The 21,778-nt window shown below is 29.9% G+C and overlaps 2 protein-coding genes across 4 annotated transcripts; both read right to left on the bottom strand.

The window, feature by feature from the left end:
• Positions 1–5,755: 5,755 nt before the first annotated feature.
• Positions 5,756–9,014, bottom strand: LOC110604162 (vesicle-associated protein 4-2). 3 transcript variants are annotated; one of them, XR_006349068.1, is made up of 7 exons: positions 8,530–9,013; positions 7,717–7,787; positions 7,396–7,477; positions 7,178–7,296; positions 6,469–6,541; positions 6,217–6,336; positions 5,756–6,130 (listed from the first exon to the last, which is right to left on the bottom strand). XR_006349068.1 is itself a non-coding variant. In XM_021742280.2 (7 exons), exons 1-7 carry the CDS (start codon positions 8,786–8,788, stop codon positions 6,071–6,073), a joined length of 789 nt encoding a protein of 262 aa, XP_021597972.1. In that variant the 5' UTR covers positions 8,789–9,012; the 3' UTR covers positions 5,756–6,070. The 3 variants fall into 3 exon arrangements, 2 of the variants coding, with proteins under 2 accessions (XP_021597972.1, XP_021597974.1); XM_021742280.2 differs by having other exon boundaries at positions 6,464–6,541; positions 8,530–9,012; XM_021742282.1 differs by lacking the exon at positions 6,469–6,541 and having other exon boundaries at positions 8,530–9,014.
• A 4,746-nt stretch (positions 9,015–13,760) lies between these two features.
• Positions 13,761–14,452, bottom strand: LOC110604061. The gene is made up of 2 exons (XM_021742124.2): positions 14,079–14,452; positions 13,761–13,969 (listed from the first exon to the last, which is right to left on the bottom strand). The coding sequence occupies exons 1-2, from the start codon at positions 14,337–14,339 to the stop codon at positions 13,802–13,804; spliced, it is 429 nt and encodes a 142-aa protein (XP_021597816.1). The 5' UTR covers positions 14,340–14,452; the 3' UTR covers positions 13,761–13,801.
• Between the last annotated feature and the right edge of the window lie 7,326 nt (positions 14,453–21,778).

Below are 21,778 nucleotides of genomic sequence, written 5' to 3'. Positions count from 1 at the left end.
TTCCAAAACAACCGAATCAATAAAATTTGAAGAAAAGCTAACTACAAAAACAGACACACGACTCTTCCACATTAACCAAAGGCCTCCTCCTAATTTTTGTCTATTGACTGAGAAGCAACCATCAAAATGTAAAAAATTACGAAAAAATTTCATACGAGAACTAAGAGTTTTTGTTTCCATAAAAAATAAAATATCCGACTTGGAACTAATAACAAAATCCTTCAATACATTAACTGTCCGAGAATTGCTGAATCCTCGACAGTTCCAACATAGGATAACCATTGCTTTCGGCTATCCTAACTTTGATGGGATGAGCCGCTTTAGTGTTGTCTGTCAAATTAACATTCGCAGGAGTGTTGTTAAATGTATCTTATTGAGAGGAAGGAAAACCTGTAACAACGTTATGTTTAGTGTTTCTTGGCATTTTTTTAGCATCATCATTTGTTCGTGTTGCAATCTCCTCATCAAACTTATCAGGAACAACAACATCCCCCTTTAAAAATTACCATAAATCTGCCAAAGAAGTCTGTATATCTTGAAATTTGATTGGATTGTATGTGAGAAATATTTCCACCATACAAAAATCATAAGTGACGATCAGAATATTTCTAGAGTTCTTAATAAGGACAACAATATCTTTTTTTTATCGATAATCAATTGACGCAGATCGTCTTCCATAAAAAAGGGAAAAGAAGAAGTTAGGCTTAAGAAAAAGGTGAACGCGAAAATATCGAATCACAAAAAAACCTTAGAAACTTTAATTCGATTTATTTTTAAATTTAAATATAATTTATATCATGTATTTCTTCAAATTTAAAACTTAACCTAATTTTCTATATTTTAAGGGTTGAGGAAGAGCGATTACACTTCTCCTTGATTGGTTATATATTTTTTTCTTAATTAAATTCAATGAAAGTTGAAATTTTGGATTAATTTAAATAAAGAATTAAAAATAAATTAAATTAATGAAAGTTAACATCAATTGCTGTCTATTTCTGAAGCAAAATGATTTCGGATGCGTCAAAAAATAAGTGCAGAGGATGTGAGAATTGCCTTCTCTTTCAAAATGTTAGTTTAATCATGCCGATTTAATTATTTCATTATGATTTTGTTGAATAATCTTCCACCTCTATCCATTATTTAAAAAAAAAATTCTTTGTGAAATAATTTGTTTCTACTAGGAAGAAACACTCCATATTTACTCTCAAAATATGATTCAATTTATTCTTTGAAAAAACAATTAAATTGTTATAAAATATTTAAAAAATTAGATTGCCATAATCTAACAGTATATCTACATGTGGGTGAGGTCAAGACACATAGTCTATTTAAGATTTCAGAGCAGTAATGGTTATGATAATGAGTGGTATTGAATGAGGTGAGTAATGGTTCTGAGTTTAGAGTGTTTGAGATATTTAAAGTTAGAGAATTGCATTGAAAGTCATGAGAATGGAGAAAGCAAATGAAAAGTTGTATTTTTAATAATTTACCGTATTTATATTTTCATTCATACACAAAATATATCTTACCCATATCTTTTCAGGATAAATAATTATATTTTTAATAAAAGTTTTTCAATAAATTCATTAATAATGAGCAGTAACTCATTATGACAGATATTAGGTTAAACTAGCTATAATACAATCGTTTAAATTACGAGTTAGCAGTATTTAATTCAAATTAAAAAAATTGATCGAACTAAATTAATTTAAAATTTTGATTTGATTTTTTATATATTTCGATTCAATTTTTAATTTTAAAAATTTCGGTTATTTCAATTTAATTTGATTTTGATTAGAAAAAAATTAAAAAAACTGAACCAAAACGATTAATGATAATAATATATTATTTTCAATAATATAAAAAGATTAGATGATATTAAAATTAAAATATTCTAATTAAATTTTAAAATAATAAAAGGTAAAAACTAAAAAAAAATTATTAAAAATTCAAATCGATCAAACTAAACAGAATCGAACTGAATCAAACCGATTTAGTTTGATTTTATTTCTGATCAAAATCGACTCAGTTCAATTTATATAAATACTAAAATTTTAATTTTTGATTTATTCAATTCGATTTGATTTAAAATTAAACCGACCGAATACTCATATCTAATTTAAGCATTGTAGGATCCATTCTAGTATTAGAATCATGGTGCTACTGTACTTTTATTTTCTTTACGGATTAGAGTCTCCTAAATAGATTTTTAAAGTGTCTAGATCCATTTCATCGTTATTCAAGTATAATTGCTCGCACTATATTATAAAGGTATATCTAATGCGATTTTAAAGTGAATAATATCTTATATATTAGTATTATATATATTAATAAAATTTTTAAAATATAGAAAATTACTTACTTTTTATCTAAAAGTTATTTTCTGGTGTGAAATTTTATCAAAATTTCATCAATTATTATATTATAAATGATCCTAAATCAAAATGAGGGAAAGAAATGGTGATAGGTTATGAGTTGGAAGTGGACAATGGGAAAAGATGGAAGACACAAGAGAAGCTTTTAAGGTAGTTGAAATTTGACAGACACCACAATACAACTGTCAAATGAGTGGACTGAACATCCCCAATCACAAGCTCTTCATTGCAAGTTGAGAATCATTCTCTTTTGAGGATCAAATTTTATCCCACTTAACAATTATGAGATTGCAACAACTTTCGGCGACAATCTTGATGCTGAATTTAATAAAAAATTGGATAATTGAGATCAGATCTTGCTGGGGAAAAAAGGGAATCCATTGTCAATTTGGTCACGGCCAATCACTGAAACAAAAGGGGAATTGCATGACCTTTATTTAATGGCTTTGGGCAACTTTTTTAAGGTTATTGTAAGGAAATTTATTGTGTGTGGATATGTTTATGGATAGGATTGGGATGAGATGATTTGCTTGAATTGATTTGGGTTTGGTGAATAAAGTTTTGATTATTCAATCGATTAAGCATGATGTTAGCTTAAAGCACAAACGGCAATTGGTGGATGATCTTCTGGGCTCAGCTTTGGGCCTCTATGAAAACTGTTATGAAACCTCTTTAGTTCGAGCCAATCCAATTCAAAACTACTTTATTCAAATTCAGATTTGATCAATTCTGGTTCTAATTTGATTTCGATCTAAGATCCTGATGATAACCACTATTATATTATAACAACTATCAGTACTACAAATATACAAGAATTTTTATATATTGGCGATTGATTGGTGCATGAATAGGAGGTTTTTCTATATAGCAGACATTTAACTCAAAGACCTCAATTTAAATAAAATACGGAAAATAAATATATATATTTAAAAAATAATATTATAATTATAATAATTTTATATATTTTTATTAATTTAAATATATTTATAAATTTTTTATTTATATTACGTAATATTCTCTCAAAATAAATTATAAAAATAAGGGTCACTGACAGGAATCTGATAAGTAGAAGATGCGATACCTCTACAGGAAGGGAGATTCGGACATTTTAACATTCGAACCATCATTAAAACTCGTCTTCCTCTAATAAGCCGAGTTTTGACACATGATTATCGGTATTATATACTTTTCCACTTCACTTTTGATCGCAAAATTACCAACTCATTAACCGATAATATTAATTATCATGTAACTGGGTACATCATCGCCAGATTTTCGAAAAATATTATATTTATCTTTATTTTTTCGATAAAAAATGAACAATCACAAAGATAAAGGTACATTTTTCTCTACTAAAAGTCTAAGCAAATCATTGCACTCCCTATTTATTATAATACTGACTTAAGCGTCGAAGTGGTTGCCGTGAGCATCCATCGCCACCTCACACTTTTTTCCTTACAGGTTCTGGCCAATCGTAACTCAATCCTACTCGGACCTCGTCATTAATCTAATCTCACTTATATCATTTGGTTCTATTATTGAGAAAACCCATTGGATTCTTTCTATCCATTTGGGTTTACATTAGGCCCCTGTTCTCTTTTTCTCTCTAAAAAAATGAATTTTTCCTTCTTGTTCTTGGAAATGGCTGGAAGTGTACATATCATCATTGAAAGACTTAACAAGGGTAAGGCAAAAAATAAGCGAATAGTAGAGAATGTTCTATCTGTCCATCGAGAACCATGGACCAGATAAGAGGTAAGGTTCGACTTCGTGGATAAGGCGATTGAATTCCTTCAAAACGATTCACTAGTCATTAAAATACTCCTAAACCGGTATGAGATAATGAGGGTTCTGATGGATATAGGTAGTTCTGTTAATCTTCTTATCTTAAATATTTTCAATAAGTTAGGCTTATATAAGAGCAGCTTAGTCAGAGTCTCCTACTCCTTGGTAGGGTTAGAAAATAAGACTGTGGTAGTTCTGAATACCATCAACCTTCCCCTGATATTCAGAGATGAAAAGTATAGGCGAGAACTGTATGCAGAATTCACGATAATAAACATTCCATTTGCATATAATATGGTACTCGGTCGTCCGATCCTTAATTGCCACGGTATCTTATTAACATTAGTGTTATATGTCTTAAGCTTACAGCCCTCAAAGAGTCGTCCGGTCCTGAGCCGCCACGGTATCATTATTAACATGAATGCTATATGTCTTAAGCTTCCAGCCCCCGAAGAAATAGTAATAATTCGAGACATTGTGAGATCAGTTAAAGAAAATTATGTTATAAATTTAAATTTTATTTTTTAAAACTTAGATAATCCATAAAATCCATTAGATAATTTAACTTTTTTTTTTCGGAGAATCTAACTTTACTCATAAAATGCTTTTGTTTCTAAAAATTTAATTTTTTTAGTTTAGATAATTTAATATATAATTTTAGTGACATAAATAGATTAGCAACTAAATAAAATAAATAAAAAAAGTTTTTAATAATAAAAATAGTATATATAATTAAATTAAATAATGAGCTAGTAATTTAAGAAAAAATTTAGAAAAATAAAGTTGAAATTTTAAAAATAAAAAATAATTTTTAGGATTGAAAAAAAATAAAGAATCAAATGACCGAATAATATAGTATGCACAACTCAAATTACATTAACTAAATAGTATAAATATTAACATTGAAAATATAAATAAAATTAATATATAAATAAATGATATATTCATGTAATATACAATATTTTAATATATAATATGTTAATATAAGTATATATTTAATTTTTATATTTATATTTATTTAATTTCTAATTAGTATATTTAAATACATAGAAGCTACTAAGAATTTATTAGATAAAAGAAATAACGACTTTAGTTTTATAAAGTAAAAAATATTTTTAATTGGATAATTTTAAAATAAAGATTAATTGATAAATTTTTTTATATATAAGAACCCAATGGTAATTTTTCTTTTAATATGTAAAACTATCTAAAAATTTATAAATAAATAATACAATTTTTCAGAGGACCATGGCCATATTTGGCTCCGCTCCTGAGAACAACTGTCAGCTATTAAAAGCTGCTAGGAACTAAATCCAGATCGAGTCCATGTCTATCTTTGCAAATTAAACTCTAGAGAAGATCATTGTTTTGTTAGGTATGCTGCGACTACGAGCTAAGAGTATTGCATTGTATCAAAACTGTAAGGATTCCAGTTTTAAATATCAATCAGAATCAAAACAGGAATTTTATATACTGGCGATTGATTGGTGCACAAATAGGAGGTTTACAGATTCTCCTCGGTCGCTAATGAAGAGATTTATTCCCTATGAGCCCAGCAAATAATATTTAAATGCTTCTTTTCTTCACACGAATACTTCTCAACACTGATCAATCATGTGCATTACATCCATAAATACCAGTTTTATTTGCAAAACAATAGTGGGGAAGCAAAAATAAAAACAAAATCATAATTATCTACATGCAAGTAGTGACAGGATAAGTCTGAGCATCTCAAATAACATAAACTTCACCTCACTTTTCTTTTTTACACAATAACATGTTGGAGTCCTAAATGATCCTCTGAATGAAACATTCTTCACGTTACATGAAAAGATTGGATGAATATACCAAGTTGCGAATTATGTAATTTTCTTCATCATAGAAAAGGCACCTTGAAGACTACTGTCACTTTATACAGAGTCGACTCCTTCAACCTGCTGTCGAGCGAGATATCTTTCTCTTCGCTCCTTCTATATCATATAAGTAAGAAAGTATTAAGCAAACTATTTAAGTGAAAAATGACAACTTTTCATAGGACATTCAGATCATAACTCACCCATTCATCTATTACAAGTCCTTCCCCAATAATTCTTGGACCAGCATCTTCTGGAGGCTTTTTCCGTGCCTCAACTGCAGCATCAGCATCAGCCAATTGGCGCTTCAACTTCTCCAGTGCCTACAAAACCACGTAAATGGAGGTTTTCTTAGCTCATAATGCATGTGAAAAACATAGGATCACAAGGGAATGGGCGCAGAACTGTAGAAGTTGATTTCTACAGTTACTGCATAACATTGGAACTTACAGTACATGAATGTTCTGGATCTAGGAAAACAACTCGCAATATTTGCTCTATTGATACTTGATCCTTCTGCTCATCAAACTACAAGGGGAAAAAAAAGCATCTAACAGCATGAGCAATGTACTCATCAAGGAAAGTTGAATACCCCAAAATATACTTTCAGATAACAGAAGAGCAAAAAGTGTTCAAAGAATAAATTTTGCAGTGTCAATCCAATAGAAACGCCCAAGCAACTATTGGCATTCACTTATTACACTGCCAAAAAACTTCAACCACTATTGGAATGAGCAATTAAGGATGTACCCTAGCTAATGTTGAGGACACTTTGTATTTTTTATGATAGAAAATGCAACTCTATATGCACATTCGATATTTGTTGGCATTAACCAACATGACAGTAGGGAGACAGTGTCTTTTCATTCAGAGAAGCTATAATAAATTACGAAGACTTGTAATAATGCTTAACATGTCTACATTTTCATCTCGTGTGCCTATTGATTGGGATCTACCAAAATCATAGTTGTTGGCTACTTGGCTTGTTGCTCAGATTAAACTGTCTTATAAATAAATTCAAGATAACTTGAAATTAGTAATGATATGCTCACCACAAATTAGAAAACATTCAGGGCCTAAAAGTAATTAATCATACAACATCATCATTGGAATTATCAGCACATATCATTTGAAAGTAGCAATTAAAGAAATCATTGGACGCACCAGCTCAGGTACATAATCCATAGCCCCTTTCACCTTCAGACTCATGATTTTAAATTTAACCTTGCTCTTCTGTTCAACTGGTTTCTCATTGTTCTCCGGGGGCTCAACAAACTTGAACACTACAACCAAAATGAAGAAAAATATTACATAAACATTGGATAGCGTGTAAATATCATCATAAACACAGTAAGATGAGCAGCATTTTAAAGCTTAAGTACCAGTTGCTATGAGACTTTCTCCAGGGGCAAGAATAGCTCCTGGAGGTCGCATGAAACAGCTTTTTGGTGCAGTTGTTTGGAACTAAAGCAAGAAAAACAAGTAACTCATTAGAAGATTTGGTCATTCATTTATTACAAGTAAAAGATTAAGTATATTACCTATCAGGATATATACAACAATTGTATTAAAAAAAGTCACAACAGTGAAGCTGTAAGTTACCAAGTTAGTGGCATACACACAAGATTAACAAAACCTACAGGGTTGACAGAGTATAACAATAATGAAGCAGGAAGGAGAAACATATAAAATTTACCCTGTACCTTGAAAGCCACATAAGATTTGCTAGTATTCTTTATTTTGATGGCACTTCTAACCTGCTTGCCAGGTTCGTCTAGAAAAGAAGCACGCAAAATACAAACAAATCATCAGGCACAATCAGTTATTTCAATAAGCAATTAATAAAATAATAATGATATAAGAATAGCGAAGAAATGAAAAGCAACAGTTGCCAAACAAAAGGGAACATGATGAATGTCACTTGGTCTTATTTATTTTATCAAGTTCTTCTAATCTACATGGTATTGATCCTCCCCTTATGGAACATCTTAGGAGGCCATTGGTACACTTCGTCCAAGTTATACCAAAGGAAGGTGCACCATGAAAAATTTGTTGTTATTCGATAGGCCATAGACTCGAATTAACGTCTACATCCCTGAGTAATGTTTACTCAGCAAAAGCCTATGAGTGTGTACAAACCCCTTTCAAGCAACATCTCTGAGCAGCTTATTGAACTTGCAGCTCTCTTCTGAAAAATTATTTGATTCCCCATTTCCCACATCAGGAGTTTTGACCAAATTTTTTTCTTGAACCATTAAATCTTGAATGCATCAATTTGGAAAAAAAAATTGAATTGCCCCAAAACAAGCAGAAATGATATGATCAAGTTTACCAACAATCTACAAGAAAATGAAGTTCTCCAACACTTGCAGACCAATCTGGCGAAATTTTTGGTAAAACAAAGCTAATAATCTAACATAATTGACTCCAAAGAGAACACCGGAAATAGATCGCAGTTATAGCAAAATAGATCACACAAAAGAATGAAATAAAATCCTTACTGAAAAAATACTTACAGGGAAAGTAGAGCTTAGCGGCAGGGTCAAGCTTAAGACGACGCCGTGTTGGCAAAAGCGATCTGGCAACAGAAGACACAGAATTCGAAGCATGAGCATTCGATCCTTCAATTTGTGGGTTATTGTGGTTGTGAAGATGCGTTGACGAGGAAGAAGACGGTGTCGTGTTGGAGTTGCTTCCTCGAAACGGAAGCTTGAAGAAACCCCAGACTTTGTTATTATTGTTATCAGAAGGTGATTTCTGGTCAGCTATGGCCATTAGTAGTTGTTTAATTTGCTGCTCAGAGCATCAACACGTCGTCGTTTCTCTCTGTTACTTGCTGCTTTGGTTTCTTCACCAGAAATGAAGAGGAAGAAGGAGAGATGAAACCTTTTGTTCTTGTGAAGTGAGGCTGTTGATAGAGTCGAGCTGAAGGCTTGAAGCTGAGAGTCGAGAGAGACAGAGCGGTCGGACTTCAGAAAGAAGATTTAATTGGTTTTGATCGGTCGAATTCACGTCCGCGCATTTCCCAATTTATATTATCGGGATAAATCGGACGCATAAACTACGTCGTATATAGTTACCATGATTTTGAAACTTTGAATTTTCAATTTTTTGACCAATCAGTATTTGCTAAAGGCGGAAACTACGTCGCATTTGCGCCAATAGAAATAACAATACGGTTGAACCAAAGACCGTGACCGGTCCGGCCGTTCTTCTTCCCAAAACTACAGCTATATTTTTTAAAAAATAGAAAAAATTGGCTAAACTTGGCGTTGACGTGGGACGTTGACTTGGGTAAAATGGTTGTTTACATTGTGTTTTGGGCTTTTGGCTGAACTGGCGTGCATTATTTTTGGTGGGGTTAGTGTTTTTTTTTTAAGGAAATTTTGGTGGGGTTAGTTGATTAAATCGAACTTTGAATTTTGATATTAGAGACTACGAATGACGTGGCAGTTGAAATTAAATTTTATTTTCATACTACTTTTCAATAATATTAATTTCAGTAAATAAATAAGAAATACTTTTAAAGCCAATTGATCAAAAAAGTTCATCAACGTTTTAATTATTTAAATTTCAGTTGCAAAATAAAAGCTATTTAAGGATTGGTTATTTAATAATTGAATTATTTATTTTTAAAAATTTAATTATAATTAAGTAAGAGTTAGTATATTGAATTAATTTATATTTTCAAATGATATATATAACATGCCAATAAATTTTTATATTTTGATTTTAAAAAATTAATTAAATTATACTTAAATATAAATATCGAATTAATTTATTTAAAATTTAAATATTTAAATTAAAATATATAAAAATATGCAATTTTACAATATAATTAAATATGCTCTACAATTTATTAGTATAAATTTTAATTTTTAATATTGAAGGGTAATTTTAAAAATATGAGTTTACCCTTCATTTATTTTATGGAAAATTAATTTTTAATATTTATATTTTTACATTTATTTTGATAAAAATGCATTTAGAATTATATTTTTATATTTATTATAAACATTATGTGGTAATCTGAGATACAGAAAATAGAGTTTTACAATGGATTTTTGAGTTTAAAAAGATTTAGATCTAGAGGGGAGTATCTCCCCCTTTTATCTGTTTCCTCCGTCTGCTAATGACATATAACAGACTGGTTATCACTGGGTCACATGTCCCTGCCACGTTGATACGGATGTACGAGAAAATCAGGTCTCTGTTTCATGCGTAACGGCCCCCTGATTCTCCCTGGACACGCATGCGGATGATCCTACAAGACGAATGAGCTGAACTCCTTACTAGTTCCGAGTTGGGCCAGAAGATAAGGTTAAGATTAGGCCTAGAGGGAATCTGTCCATTGGCCCGAAAGAGCTGGGCCAGCTTGATTGAAGAATCTGACTGAAGCCCGGTCTTTGAATTGAGCGGGTTGACCTGACTCTTGGAGGAAATTTAAAAACTTTCAGATTATAGACTGTCCTAATGGGCCTGACCTTAGATCGGGGTGAAAAAATTCAACAGTCATTATTATGTAATATAAAATAATCACTGTTGACTTAAAAATTTTTAATAAACTTTTTAGAATTATATAAATATTATAATGTCAATAACATATTTAAAATATTATATAATAAAAGATAAAATTTTGCAATTTATTATATAATAAAAAAAAGGGTACTACGAAAATTCTAAATTTGGAAATTTTCTCTTTAAAATTTAGTATGTGCCCCTTAAAATTTAATATAAGCACAAAAATTCTTATATATTTATAAATTAGATTTATATTTTCAGCGGTACAGTCAATCGCGGCATGATAGAAGAAGCGATGGAAATTTTCAGGATAACGCGGATAACCGGTTCGGCTCGTCGAGTTTGACTTGGAGTCAATTGATTTGGATCTTCAATGTTTATTGAATTCTATTAATAATATTATTTTAATTTTATTAATAAATTTAAAATAATATTTAAAACAGATTATTTTAATTTTTAAAATTATTTTATTTTAGTATTATTTAAATATTTAAAAAATTAAATAAAATACTTAAAATAATTATTATATTATGTTATTAAAATATTCTTATAATTTTATTAATGAAATTATTTTAATAAATAATTTTAGTTAAAATTCTATATAAATTATAATTAATAAAAAATAATGATTTTATTAGATAAATAATTCAAAGTATTTCTTAAAATTTAAACTAATTTAATTTAAATTTTATTAATTAAATTAATCATAGAGTTTATATAAATTTCAACTTCATAATTTGTTCTGTCCAAATTTTTATAATATTTTTTATTATATTCAAAATCTTTCAAAAGAATAATAAATAAATTTACTAATATGTAAAATTTTCAATTTAAAATTAATAGTAAAATATAATGATATTTATTAATTATAATATTTATAATATATAGATATTATATCAATTTCATTTTAAAATTAAATGATTCTTTTATTATTTTCAAAATCTTTCAAAAGAATAATAAATAAATTTACTATTATGTAAAATTTTCAATTTAAAATTAATAGTAAAATATAATGATATTTATTAATTATAATATTTATAATATATAGATAATATTAGATCAATTTCATTTTAAAATTAAATGATTCTACTATTATTTTTATATCGATAATTTTTTTATATTTATACTACTCTTATATATAAATGCCTTTAAAAAAATGAATTTTTTAAAATGGACGGATCATAATACTTTAAAAAATAAATTTAAAAAATAATTTTTATAATTGAAAATATTTTTTTTAAAAAAATTATTATATATCGCTACGTGATATAAAAAAAAACTTCATTTTGTTATTTTTTTTTTGGAGTTGGATAGAAATATAATTAATTTTCTCTATTTAATTTATATTTTTATAAATTTCATTATTAGAAATTATTATATACATATAAGTAATAAATTAGATATTTATTGAGTTAATTATATAATTAAAATTTTCATATATATTATTATAACATTATAATTTTAATACTTTGTTATAGAATTAAATTATAAAATATATATTATCATCTTTGTTATTTTTTATAATATAATTTATATTATATTTGAAATATTTTTTATTTTATATTGTTCTAAATTTTATTGTTACAAATTGATTTATATATATATATAATAATAATAATAATAATAATAATAATAATAATAATAATAATAATAATAAATTAGAGATTGATTGAATTAATTATATTAATATATAATATTATAATTTTAATATTTTATTATAAAATTAAATTATAAAATATGTATTATAATATTTATAATAAAAATATAAATATTTAAGTATTTTACAATATAATTTTATATTATATTTGAGAATGATGAAATGAGTATAAGAATGTGCCAAACACACGTTAGATAATACTGATTTAAATAAAAATATAAAAAATATCTTAAATTTTATATTTTTTATAATAAAATTTATAATTTAATTTATATCAAAATAATATTCCTAATATAGTTTCACTAGTAAATATATGTCATCAAGACTATTAATAAAATAAATTATATTATAAAATAAATTAAATTATAAATTCTGAATTAAAAATGAGTGAAAGTATATGATATATATATATATATATATATTTTATAATATTAATAATTTTTATAGCGTTAAAAAATTATCGCTATTTATTAACAGTGTAATATTATAAAATATTATTTTAATATAAATTGAATTATAAATTTTAAAAGAAAAATATAGGAAACTATAAGTTATTTAATTAATTTAAAATTTTAGTGTGAAATCAAAATTATTGATTTAACTTTACTAATTTATTGATTTAGATCATAAATTAGAAGGCCAATTTCTTTATTTTAAATTAAATATCTTAATTAAATTTAAAAATAAGAAAATCAATTTCCTTTTTGATGTTGAGATAAATTAAGTTTAAATTAATTTTTTAATTAATTTCGATAAACATTAATAATAGATTAAAGTAAATCTTTTAAATAAATATAAAGATAAAATTTTTTTTTTTTTTGAAACGAGAATCGAAAATTAGAGAAATAAAATCTGAGATCTCTCAGATTTACTCAAATGAACTTACCACTAAATTAAATATGTTGAGGCATGAAATTGAGTATTGTATAGTTAGATATTGCATCCATGAATTATTTAGAAGATTCCAAAGAAAAAAAAACCTTTTGAGATTAGGCTTCATCAACTTCAAATTTGTTCCAATATCCGTACTTTGCGTAAAGACTACTCTCAATATTTTTTTAGTTTAGCAATGACTGGTCAATTGTCTACCAAAGAATAAAGCTTAATATAATAAATATTTATTTAACTCTCAGCCCCAACAACCCAAGTCTTGGCTTTAACTTAGTAGAATGAATACCAGGTGGAGGGGGCAGCCATTTATCTTTTAACTTGGTAGCAGGCTCTGTTCTTATTCAGGCATGGGATTTGTAATGGTTACACACTCTTACCATAACATTGATAATGACATGTAATGTAGAGAGCATAAATACAAAGCACAGCTTGGTTTGATCAAATCGGCTAAAAGCAATATTACTGGCAGCTTCGAGTTCCTATTCTCCTAATTTCATAAAACATTATGCAAAGTAAATGGGGATAAGGTTGAGATTTTCCCAACAAGAGAGGCATTTTTAAAAAGTTTCAGGATCAATGGAGAGAAAACTCAAGTATGGAAGTGATTACAACCAAAACTTCATTGAAATTTCTGTAATCTCACAAGAAGACACACTTTGTTTTTTTTTTTTTTTTTTGTGCCTTCTTTGTTGATTAACAATAAAGAGAATCACAGAAGCTCAAAATTTGAACTCAGAATCATCCCACTGAAGGACAGCAGATTCCATATTCTGCTCTCTTTTCACCTTATCCTTCACAAACCAATCACATACCTTCCCAGCATTGAGCTCCTCAATTGCATACCCTTCTTCCTCTGAGATAACTCTCAGAAGGTTCAATGATGATATCTGAACATGCATACACAGATTTCAATATAAAACTTTTGCTAGTATTTCTCATTGTATAAATTTGAATTTTCATGAACAGAGATTAAGAGGGAGAGAGAGAGAATGATACCGTTAAACGGCACAGAAATCGCTCATGAGTGCTTAACCCAGAAAGTTCAACAAGACCAGCTTCTTCAAGACTCAAGAAACTTCGCCTCTCCGTCTTCTTTTTCTCTGGCTCTTGTCCACTGCATCTTCTCACTGTGAGTTTTCTTCTATGGATTCCCATGTTAGGATGAAAAATGGGTTGTTTTGTTCTCTCTTTGTGGAGCTTGGAGGAGTTGAGGAGAGATGGCGAATGGTGGGTATTGTAAAATTTGAATGAAATCATAATTCTTTTAGCTCTCAGACAGGACTTGAGGAGAAATCCTAGGTGGAGCTAAAGATTGTTGAGGATGCAAGAAGAGCAGACCATAGCAGGCTTATCCGTCGTCTAGGACTAGCTTTATGTGGTGTAGAGATGCAGAATAAAACTTGAATTATCTATATACCTTACATAAAAATACCAAGTAATTTATATTAACTGCTCTTCACTTGGGAGATTATTCAATTCCATTCTTTATATTTATTATAAAAAAATAACTCAATTTCATTTTAATATTGGGTTAATTAATTATAAGTTTCTTATATTTTCTCTAAATTAGTTTATATTTATAAATCACTAGATTAAAATGATTATATATTTTATGACATTAAAATCTTTTATTTTCTCTAAAAAAATACTCAATTTATTTTAGTATTAAGTATTTATATTGTTTAGTGCATGTAATTTTAATTATATATATATTATTTATTTATTTTATTATTTATATTATTTAATTTCTTTGCCTAACGTTAAAACAAATTAATTATATTATTTAATTAATAAATGAAAAGTTTAATTTTATAAAATATAAAAATATTTTAATTAAGGGATTTAAAAAAATTAAATAGTTAATTTTGACAAATACAAAGAATTGATAGTTGTTTATTACTCCTTCCATTTATATTTTTACGTACATTAAAAAAATAATTTTTTATTAACTTTTGAATATATCCATTTTAAAAATATTAAATTTTTATTAAATAATAAAAGATATTTTGAGATTTTTTTTAAAAAATAAAATAAAATTATAATAGTCCATTTATATATATTTTATAATAGTAAAAAAAAGTAAATAATAATTTTAAAAAAATAAAAATAAAAATTATGGAACAAAAGCATTTGATTTTATAAAGCATCGTCACATTTTAATTAAGTGATTTAAAAATGAAAACTAAATATTTAATTTTGACAAATACAGGAATTTATAGTTATTTACCATTTAATATACAAGTCATTCTCCCTCACCTCTTGTGTAGCGAGTAAGATAAAATTTATTAATTAATTTTTTATTTTAAAAAATATATTAAAATATTTTTAATATTTTAAAAAAATTAATAATTAATTTTTAGGTTAATTTTATCCATTAAATATTATAATAAATATAAAATATCTTCTATCTCAAAGTAATTAGTAAATTTTTTAAAAATTTTAAAAATTTAAGACTAAGTAATGAAAGTTTTAAAATTATAAGAATTAAATAGTAAAATATTTAATAATTAAAATTAATAAAATATTTAAAATATTTTAATTATTTTAATATATTTTTAAAAATAAAATAACTGATTAATAAATTTTTTCATATCATAAAAATTAAATAATAACTTTTTTCAAAAATTAAATAATAAGCAGAAGTGCCTCAAATAATCCAACCCATGTGGATCCGGTATATCAAATAGGTTAGAATAATTTTTCCTAATTTCTCTAACTCTCTCACCTTATTTCTAATTTTGCATCTTTGTCTCTTTCAACCTTTCCCCTCCCTCTGGTATCCACATAAAACACATATTTTACGTCTTTCATATCTCAATTTTATATAATTCAAATTAGTAACCAATGCGGTTAAGTCAGTAAATTGAAGAATAGAGCGAATATAAAAAATTTCTTAGAACTGAAAAGTAGTTATGTAAGAATTGCATACTATTAACTGTTAATACGTAGTGCCTGGGTTCTTGATTAGGAAATCCATAAACTTGACATTGTGTTTTCCTTTCTTCAATGCTTTGCATGCCATCTCATGATTTAATTTCTCTACCTGAGCTCAGATATTGATGCCATTTCTGAACTAAACCTGGGAGAGTTGACGAAAACACTCGACACAACACGAAATCGTTGACATTCTGAAGCTGCAGGGTCATTCTAAAGATTACCAAGTGACTCATGGGATCTGTTGTCCTATTATATTTGTTCAAACTCGGGAGTTTGAACCTAGCAGGAAAAGTCTCTGCTAGGATTGCTTTTAAAAGAGGCGAGGCATCATCCATGCCGTAGTCCTCTTCCTGCTCCTCCTGGTACCTTTGAACATCCTATACTAGCTTCCAGTCGACGTTTTTCAGAGTATTATCTGATGACTCCTCTTGCTTGAACTCAGCCTTCCCTTTGGACCTCGTCTGGATTGCCTCTGTCCGAGTCCTTGGGGTATATGTTTTCTCCCTTTCCGTAGGAGCTATGAATGAGGCCTCCCCTCAAGTTTTATATTGCTCGAGAGTAGCCTGCAAGATCTGCTTCATTGACTATAGAAGGTGTGTTTTGTCCATTGCCGGGAGTGGAAAAAATGATAGCACTCTCATTGGTAGCAACTTTAGCAGCAGCCCGTGAATTGTCGGCCATTTCGAGAAAGAGAAAATAGAGATTTCTTTTTAAGAGAACGGGATAAGAGACCGATTTTAATTCAAATAAATCAGAGGGATTTCAATAGATTTTCCGATAACATAACAAAATGATATGACTGAAATAGAGCTGTACTGTGATTGGTCAATCCTACAAGAAAGAGGATGTGAGATTACGACAGTCATTCCGACGCTTAAGTCAACAAACTGAAGAATGAGACGAATATAAGAAATTGTTTAGAATTTAAGAGTAGTTGTATAAGAATTTCATATATTGGTCTCTGTGATTAGTAGCTTATTGTATCTCTTGAAAATCCGGTAGGATGACCAATTAATTGACAAGAGATCCCACCGACTAAGTGATCGGAGATCTTGCGATTACAGGCATAATGAGTATCTGCTGGATTGTTTCCTGCTAACGATAGTTTTATATGAAGATTCGACTTATTTAGGAGAGGGCAAGTCTTTATAAAGAATTTGGTATTACGGTATTCAAGTCTTTCTTATCACAAGTAAAATCGAGTGTCGGCTCATTAAACTTTTGTTACATGACTCTATCTTATAAACAATTCATAATTTATTTTAAACGATTATTGTATAATATCATTAATGAAAATACTATTTGATTCACATAAATTCAACAATGGAAACTCTAAATAACACAACATCCAAATTAATTCAAAATCAAGAAATAGCAACGTTTGAATAGAAGTTGTTGTCAACGCATGAATAGCTTGTCGTCCCCTCGCTTCACAGAGGCCCTATCAAATGATTTCAATCTAGAGCGAGGGAATTGATACCATTATTTTGAAAATCGATATATATGTCGTTACCAATTGCTTTAAGTGAGACTTAGCCACAGGTTTAATTTCAATGTAGTCTAAGGTGAAATTTGCATCACCCTCATTCTAGTTCTATGGAGCTTACATCTATTGTCTTTTTTAGAAGAAAAAAAAAACTATTAATGAAGAAATTAAGGGAAAAAAGTGGTGAAAAGAGGAAAAAAAAGAGTGAAACAGGAAGAAGCTGTAGCTAGAGAAGAGGAGAAAAACAAGAGAAGGAAAGATTGGATCAAATATTTAATCTAATATATACACTTAGAGAAAGGACAATTACAATTTACAAATCTCTGTCAAAGCAATAAATTAAGATTCATAAACATAAATTACACATAATCCCCTAAGAGCTTCTTCTCGGCGAATAGAAGTGCTGATGATTTTACTAATTAGCAACCCAGCAGCTCAAGTACATAATAGTCCTGAGAGACTCCTCAGCTTGCCTGAGCTTCTCGGAAGCCTTCGTAGCAGCAGAGAAACGCAAGGCCTGCTTCGAAGATGAAGAACAAGCAGCAGAATCTCTCAAAGACTTGATACTACTTGAATCAGACCTCGATGCCTGATCTTTCATGCCCTGAACCACTCGCATCCCTTCCTGAAATACCACCCTGCTCATGTATCTAAAGCTCATAAACCCAATTTCTTCAACGCCCGGATAATGAGAATGGCAATGTAACTGCGAAGATTTTTTTTGTTGGGAGCCTTCGTTTTATATATTTTTTTGATGGAATTGATTTCGGGTTAATTCTGAATCAGACCATCTCTAGGGGTGTGAAGCCGTGGTCTTAGGAAAGATCCTGAATCTGCCGTGACGGCCACGTTTCGGCGGAAACTCAAAAGGAAACTGTGAGCTGTGGGGTTGCGGGCTTGATCGGATCCAGTGAGTGGGAGCCACGTGTCCATTTCGTGAGAAAGGAATCCGGATGAGCTGATAAGGACAATTTTATGCCAACGTAGGATTTGTGCTGGAATCTTCTGATTGGAACTCTTTATTTTATTTAAAGGTGTTTCTATAACTTTTTTGAATAAAATTATTATCATTATTATTATTTATTATCTATTATTTTTCATGGGAAATTGAAATGATCTTAGCGTTAAAATAAAATAAAAAAAAAAAATTGAGAGAAAGAGAGAGGAGTGGGAGAGGACGACTCCTATGATGGGTTACTTCATTTCGGCCACTCTTTTATCTGTGCTTTTTTAATAGTTTTATTTAATTTTAAATTTTGGATTTGGATATGAGGTTGTTATGGAAGAATATCTCATTTTCATTTGAACACAAATAGGAAAGAGGAATTTGTGTTTTTGCCGATAGAGCTTTTTGTTGTTGGTGTTCCTCCATTTTTTTTTAGTTTAATTTCATTTTCTTTTATTCTTTGAACTTTGTTTTTCTCCTCCCTCTAGGTTGGGTACCACCGCCGATCTTATTTTTCCTCACTAAAAATTAGTGGTTGATCAAGCATAATTTAACTATGTTTTTAATATATTATTTACTGTTTATTTACACATTTTTCTAGCTTAAATTGTGTTTTTGTTATGGTTTTGTAGAAAAGGAAGAAATTGAAAAGTTGGAGAAAAAGTGCAGAAAATGACAGCAAAAGTGATTGGACCAGTGATTTGCCCAAATCACTCGCAAAAACTGCCCAGATCACTAGCAGAGATAGCACAGACTTGCAGAAAGTGATTGGACCAGTGATTTGCCCAAATCACTGCCCCGATCACAATGACAGCAGAAAATACAGCAGAGCGGGAAATTGTTCAGGAAACCGAATTTTGAATTTTCAGAAGTCCAAATCCAACTCAATCACTACCAAAACAATTCCAAGAGCCACGAAAGAGTTTCTCACTTAAGGAATTCCAGTTGCAATTAAATTCAACATCAAAAGAGGAATCACAAGCCAAATTAAATTGAGATTCCAAAACCCTAATCAAATTGGAATTAGGATTCTCCAGCTATATAAGGGCAGCATCCAAACCAGCATCTCATCATCTCATCTTCAGCAATACTGCAGAAAATTACAGCAGCTTTCTTTCCTTTCTTTTCTTTTCTTTCTTTTGAGATTTTGTCCACCGTGAGTGGCTAAATTCCATCCTTTTCTAGTTGAAGTTGGTGAATTTCAGATTTTGTGATGAATTGGGAGATTTAAATCTCCATTGTTAAACTTCTATTTATTATCAATATTTATGCAATTTGAGCTTTCCATATTTATTACTTTGCTTTTAGAATCAATAAGGGTCCATTGCTTTTAAATTGCTTAAGTAATATTGTTTGAATGATTTAGGTCCGTAATTGCTTAGGTTGTTCAAATACACATTTAATCAAATTGCATAATCTAAACTTGACCATGTGGTTGGCAAGGATAGAATTGGGTTTCTCTAAGTCTTAATGCAATCAACAGTTGTTCGATGCCAAAGGCCCCAAGGGCGTTCCTTGGCAACTTATTAACTAGTGTTTGATTAGCGAACGTTTCCTAATCAAACTAGAACTAAGGAGGAATTTGGATTGTGAGAAGCGTCTTCCACATCCTAAACTAATTTATTAAGATAAATAGGAGTATTAAAGAATCAATGATCAATTCTAAACAATCTGAAAAAGATCCATACTTCAACTAGAAGCTTTTCTCTTATTGATTTACTCAAACTTTAAATTATTGCTTTCTTTTGCTATTTAATTTTAATCATCAAATCAAAACCCCCCTCTTTTATTTACTTGCTATTTACCTAGTCATTATTAGGAAAATCTTTGGTGTCAATTCCCTGTGGTTCGACCCTATTGCCACTATCTACAAGTTTATTGTTGATTGTCTAATAGGTTTATTTTTTACGGTTTTGACAACCGCTTATCAAAAATTGGCGCCGTTGCCGGGGAATTGATTTAAACTAACGTATTTTCCTTTTATGACCAGGGCTGATAGTAAAGAAACTCTTCTTTACGATCCAGAAATTGAACACACTGCCAAGACCTTACAAGCATGGCTACGGTAAGTATGTCTTTTCTCTCTTCTCAAATTTCTGAACTAACCTCTATTGTGAGAAATTATGGTCAAGCTCGACAAGTTCAACAACTTCAACAAGCACATGCATTTGAAGGATTCTATGGACAGCCAAGACATAATCCCTGCCTTGACACATACAATACAGGTTGGGGAGACAATCTGAGCTATGGCTATGCTAGGACAGACCACTACCATGACTACCAAAGAGATCTGCAATATAATCCAGGTTGGAGGGACCATCCAAATTTCAGCTGTGCAAGGGGAAATCAATATCCAAGCTACCAGCAAAGGAATCAAGCTCAAGCTGCACCTCAGAACCCCAATGCACCTCTTGAAGAGATTGTGAAGAATTTAGCAAATACTGTGCAAAGTCTTGAGAAACAAGTGAGCCAAATGGCCACTTCAATGAGCAAATTTGAGTCTCAAGGGAAGCTACCCTGCCAAACTGAGATAAATCCAAGACAAAATGTTAGCGCCATCACATTGAGGAGTGGAAAAGAGTTGCAAGACAATGGGGTTGAAAAATTGCAAAAACAGGCCATGGAGGAAAATCTGCCAGAAAGTGATCAGAGCAGTGATTTGCCCAAATCACCAAACGATTTGCCCAAATCACCAGATCAGGCAGAACCCAGTCAAGGGCAGAAACAGCAACCGGCAGATAAATTCAAGGTACCTCCTCCCTTTCCAAAGAGATTTGCAAGGTCCCAAAAAGAAAAAGAGGAGAAAGAAATACTTGAAACATTTCACAAGGTGGAAATCAACATTCCCCTACTTGATGCTATCAAGCAAATTCCAAGGTATGCCAAGTTTCTCAAAGAACTATGCACTAACCGGAGGAAACTTGCTGAACATGAAAAGGTAAGTGTGGGGGAGTGTGTCTCAGCTGTCATTCAAAGGAAACTTCCCACCAAATGCAAGGACAGAGGAATGTTCGCGATTTCATGCAAAATAGGCAATGTGGGAATAAAGAAGGCCATGTGCGACCTTGGGGCTTCAATCAATGTCATGCCCCTTTCCATTTTTAACTTGTTGAATGCAGGTACACTCAAGGGCACCAGCATTGTGATCCAATTGGCTGACCGATCCATTGTCTACCCTAAAGGAGTGCTTGAAGATGTGTTAGTGCAAGTGGACCAACTAGTCTTCCCAGCTGATTTTTATGTCATTGACATGAAGGAAGATAAGAGCAACACCACCTCTGATATCTTACTTGGGAGACCATTCTTGAGCACAGCAAGAACAAAAAT

The sequence above is a fragment of the Manihot esculenta genome, chromosome 16 (assembly GCF_001659605.2).
Source record: "Manihot esculenta cultivar AM560-2 chromosome 16, M.esculenta_v8, whole genome shotgun sequence".
Classification (NCBI taxonomy): Eukaryota; Viridiplantae; Streptophyta; class Magnoliopsida; order Malpighiales; family Euphorbiaceae; genus Manihot; species Manihot esculenta.
Note: the sequence above shows the minus strand (reverse complement) of the source record. Positions and strands in the feature narration are given on the sequence as shown.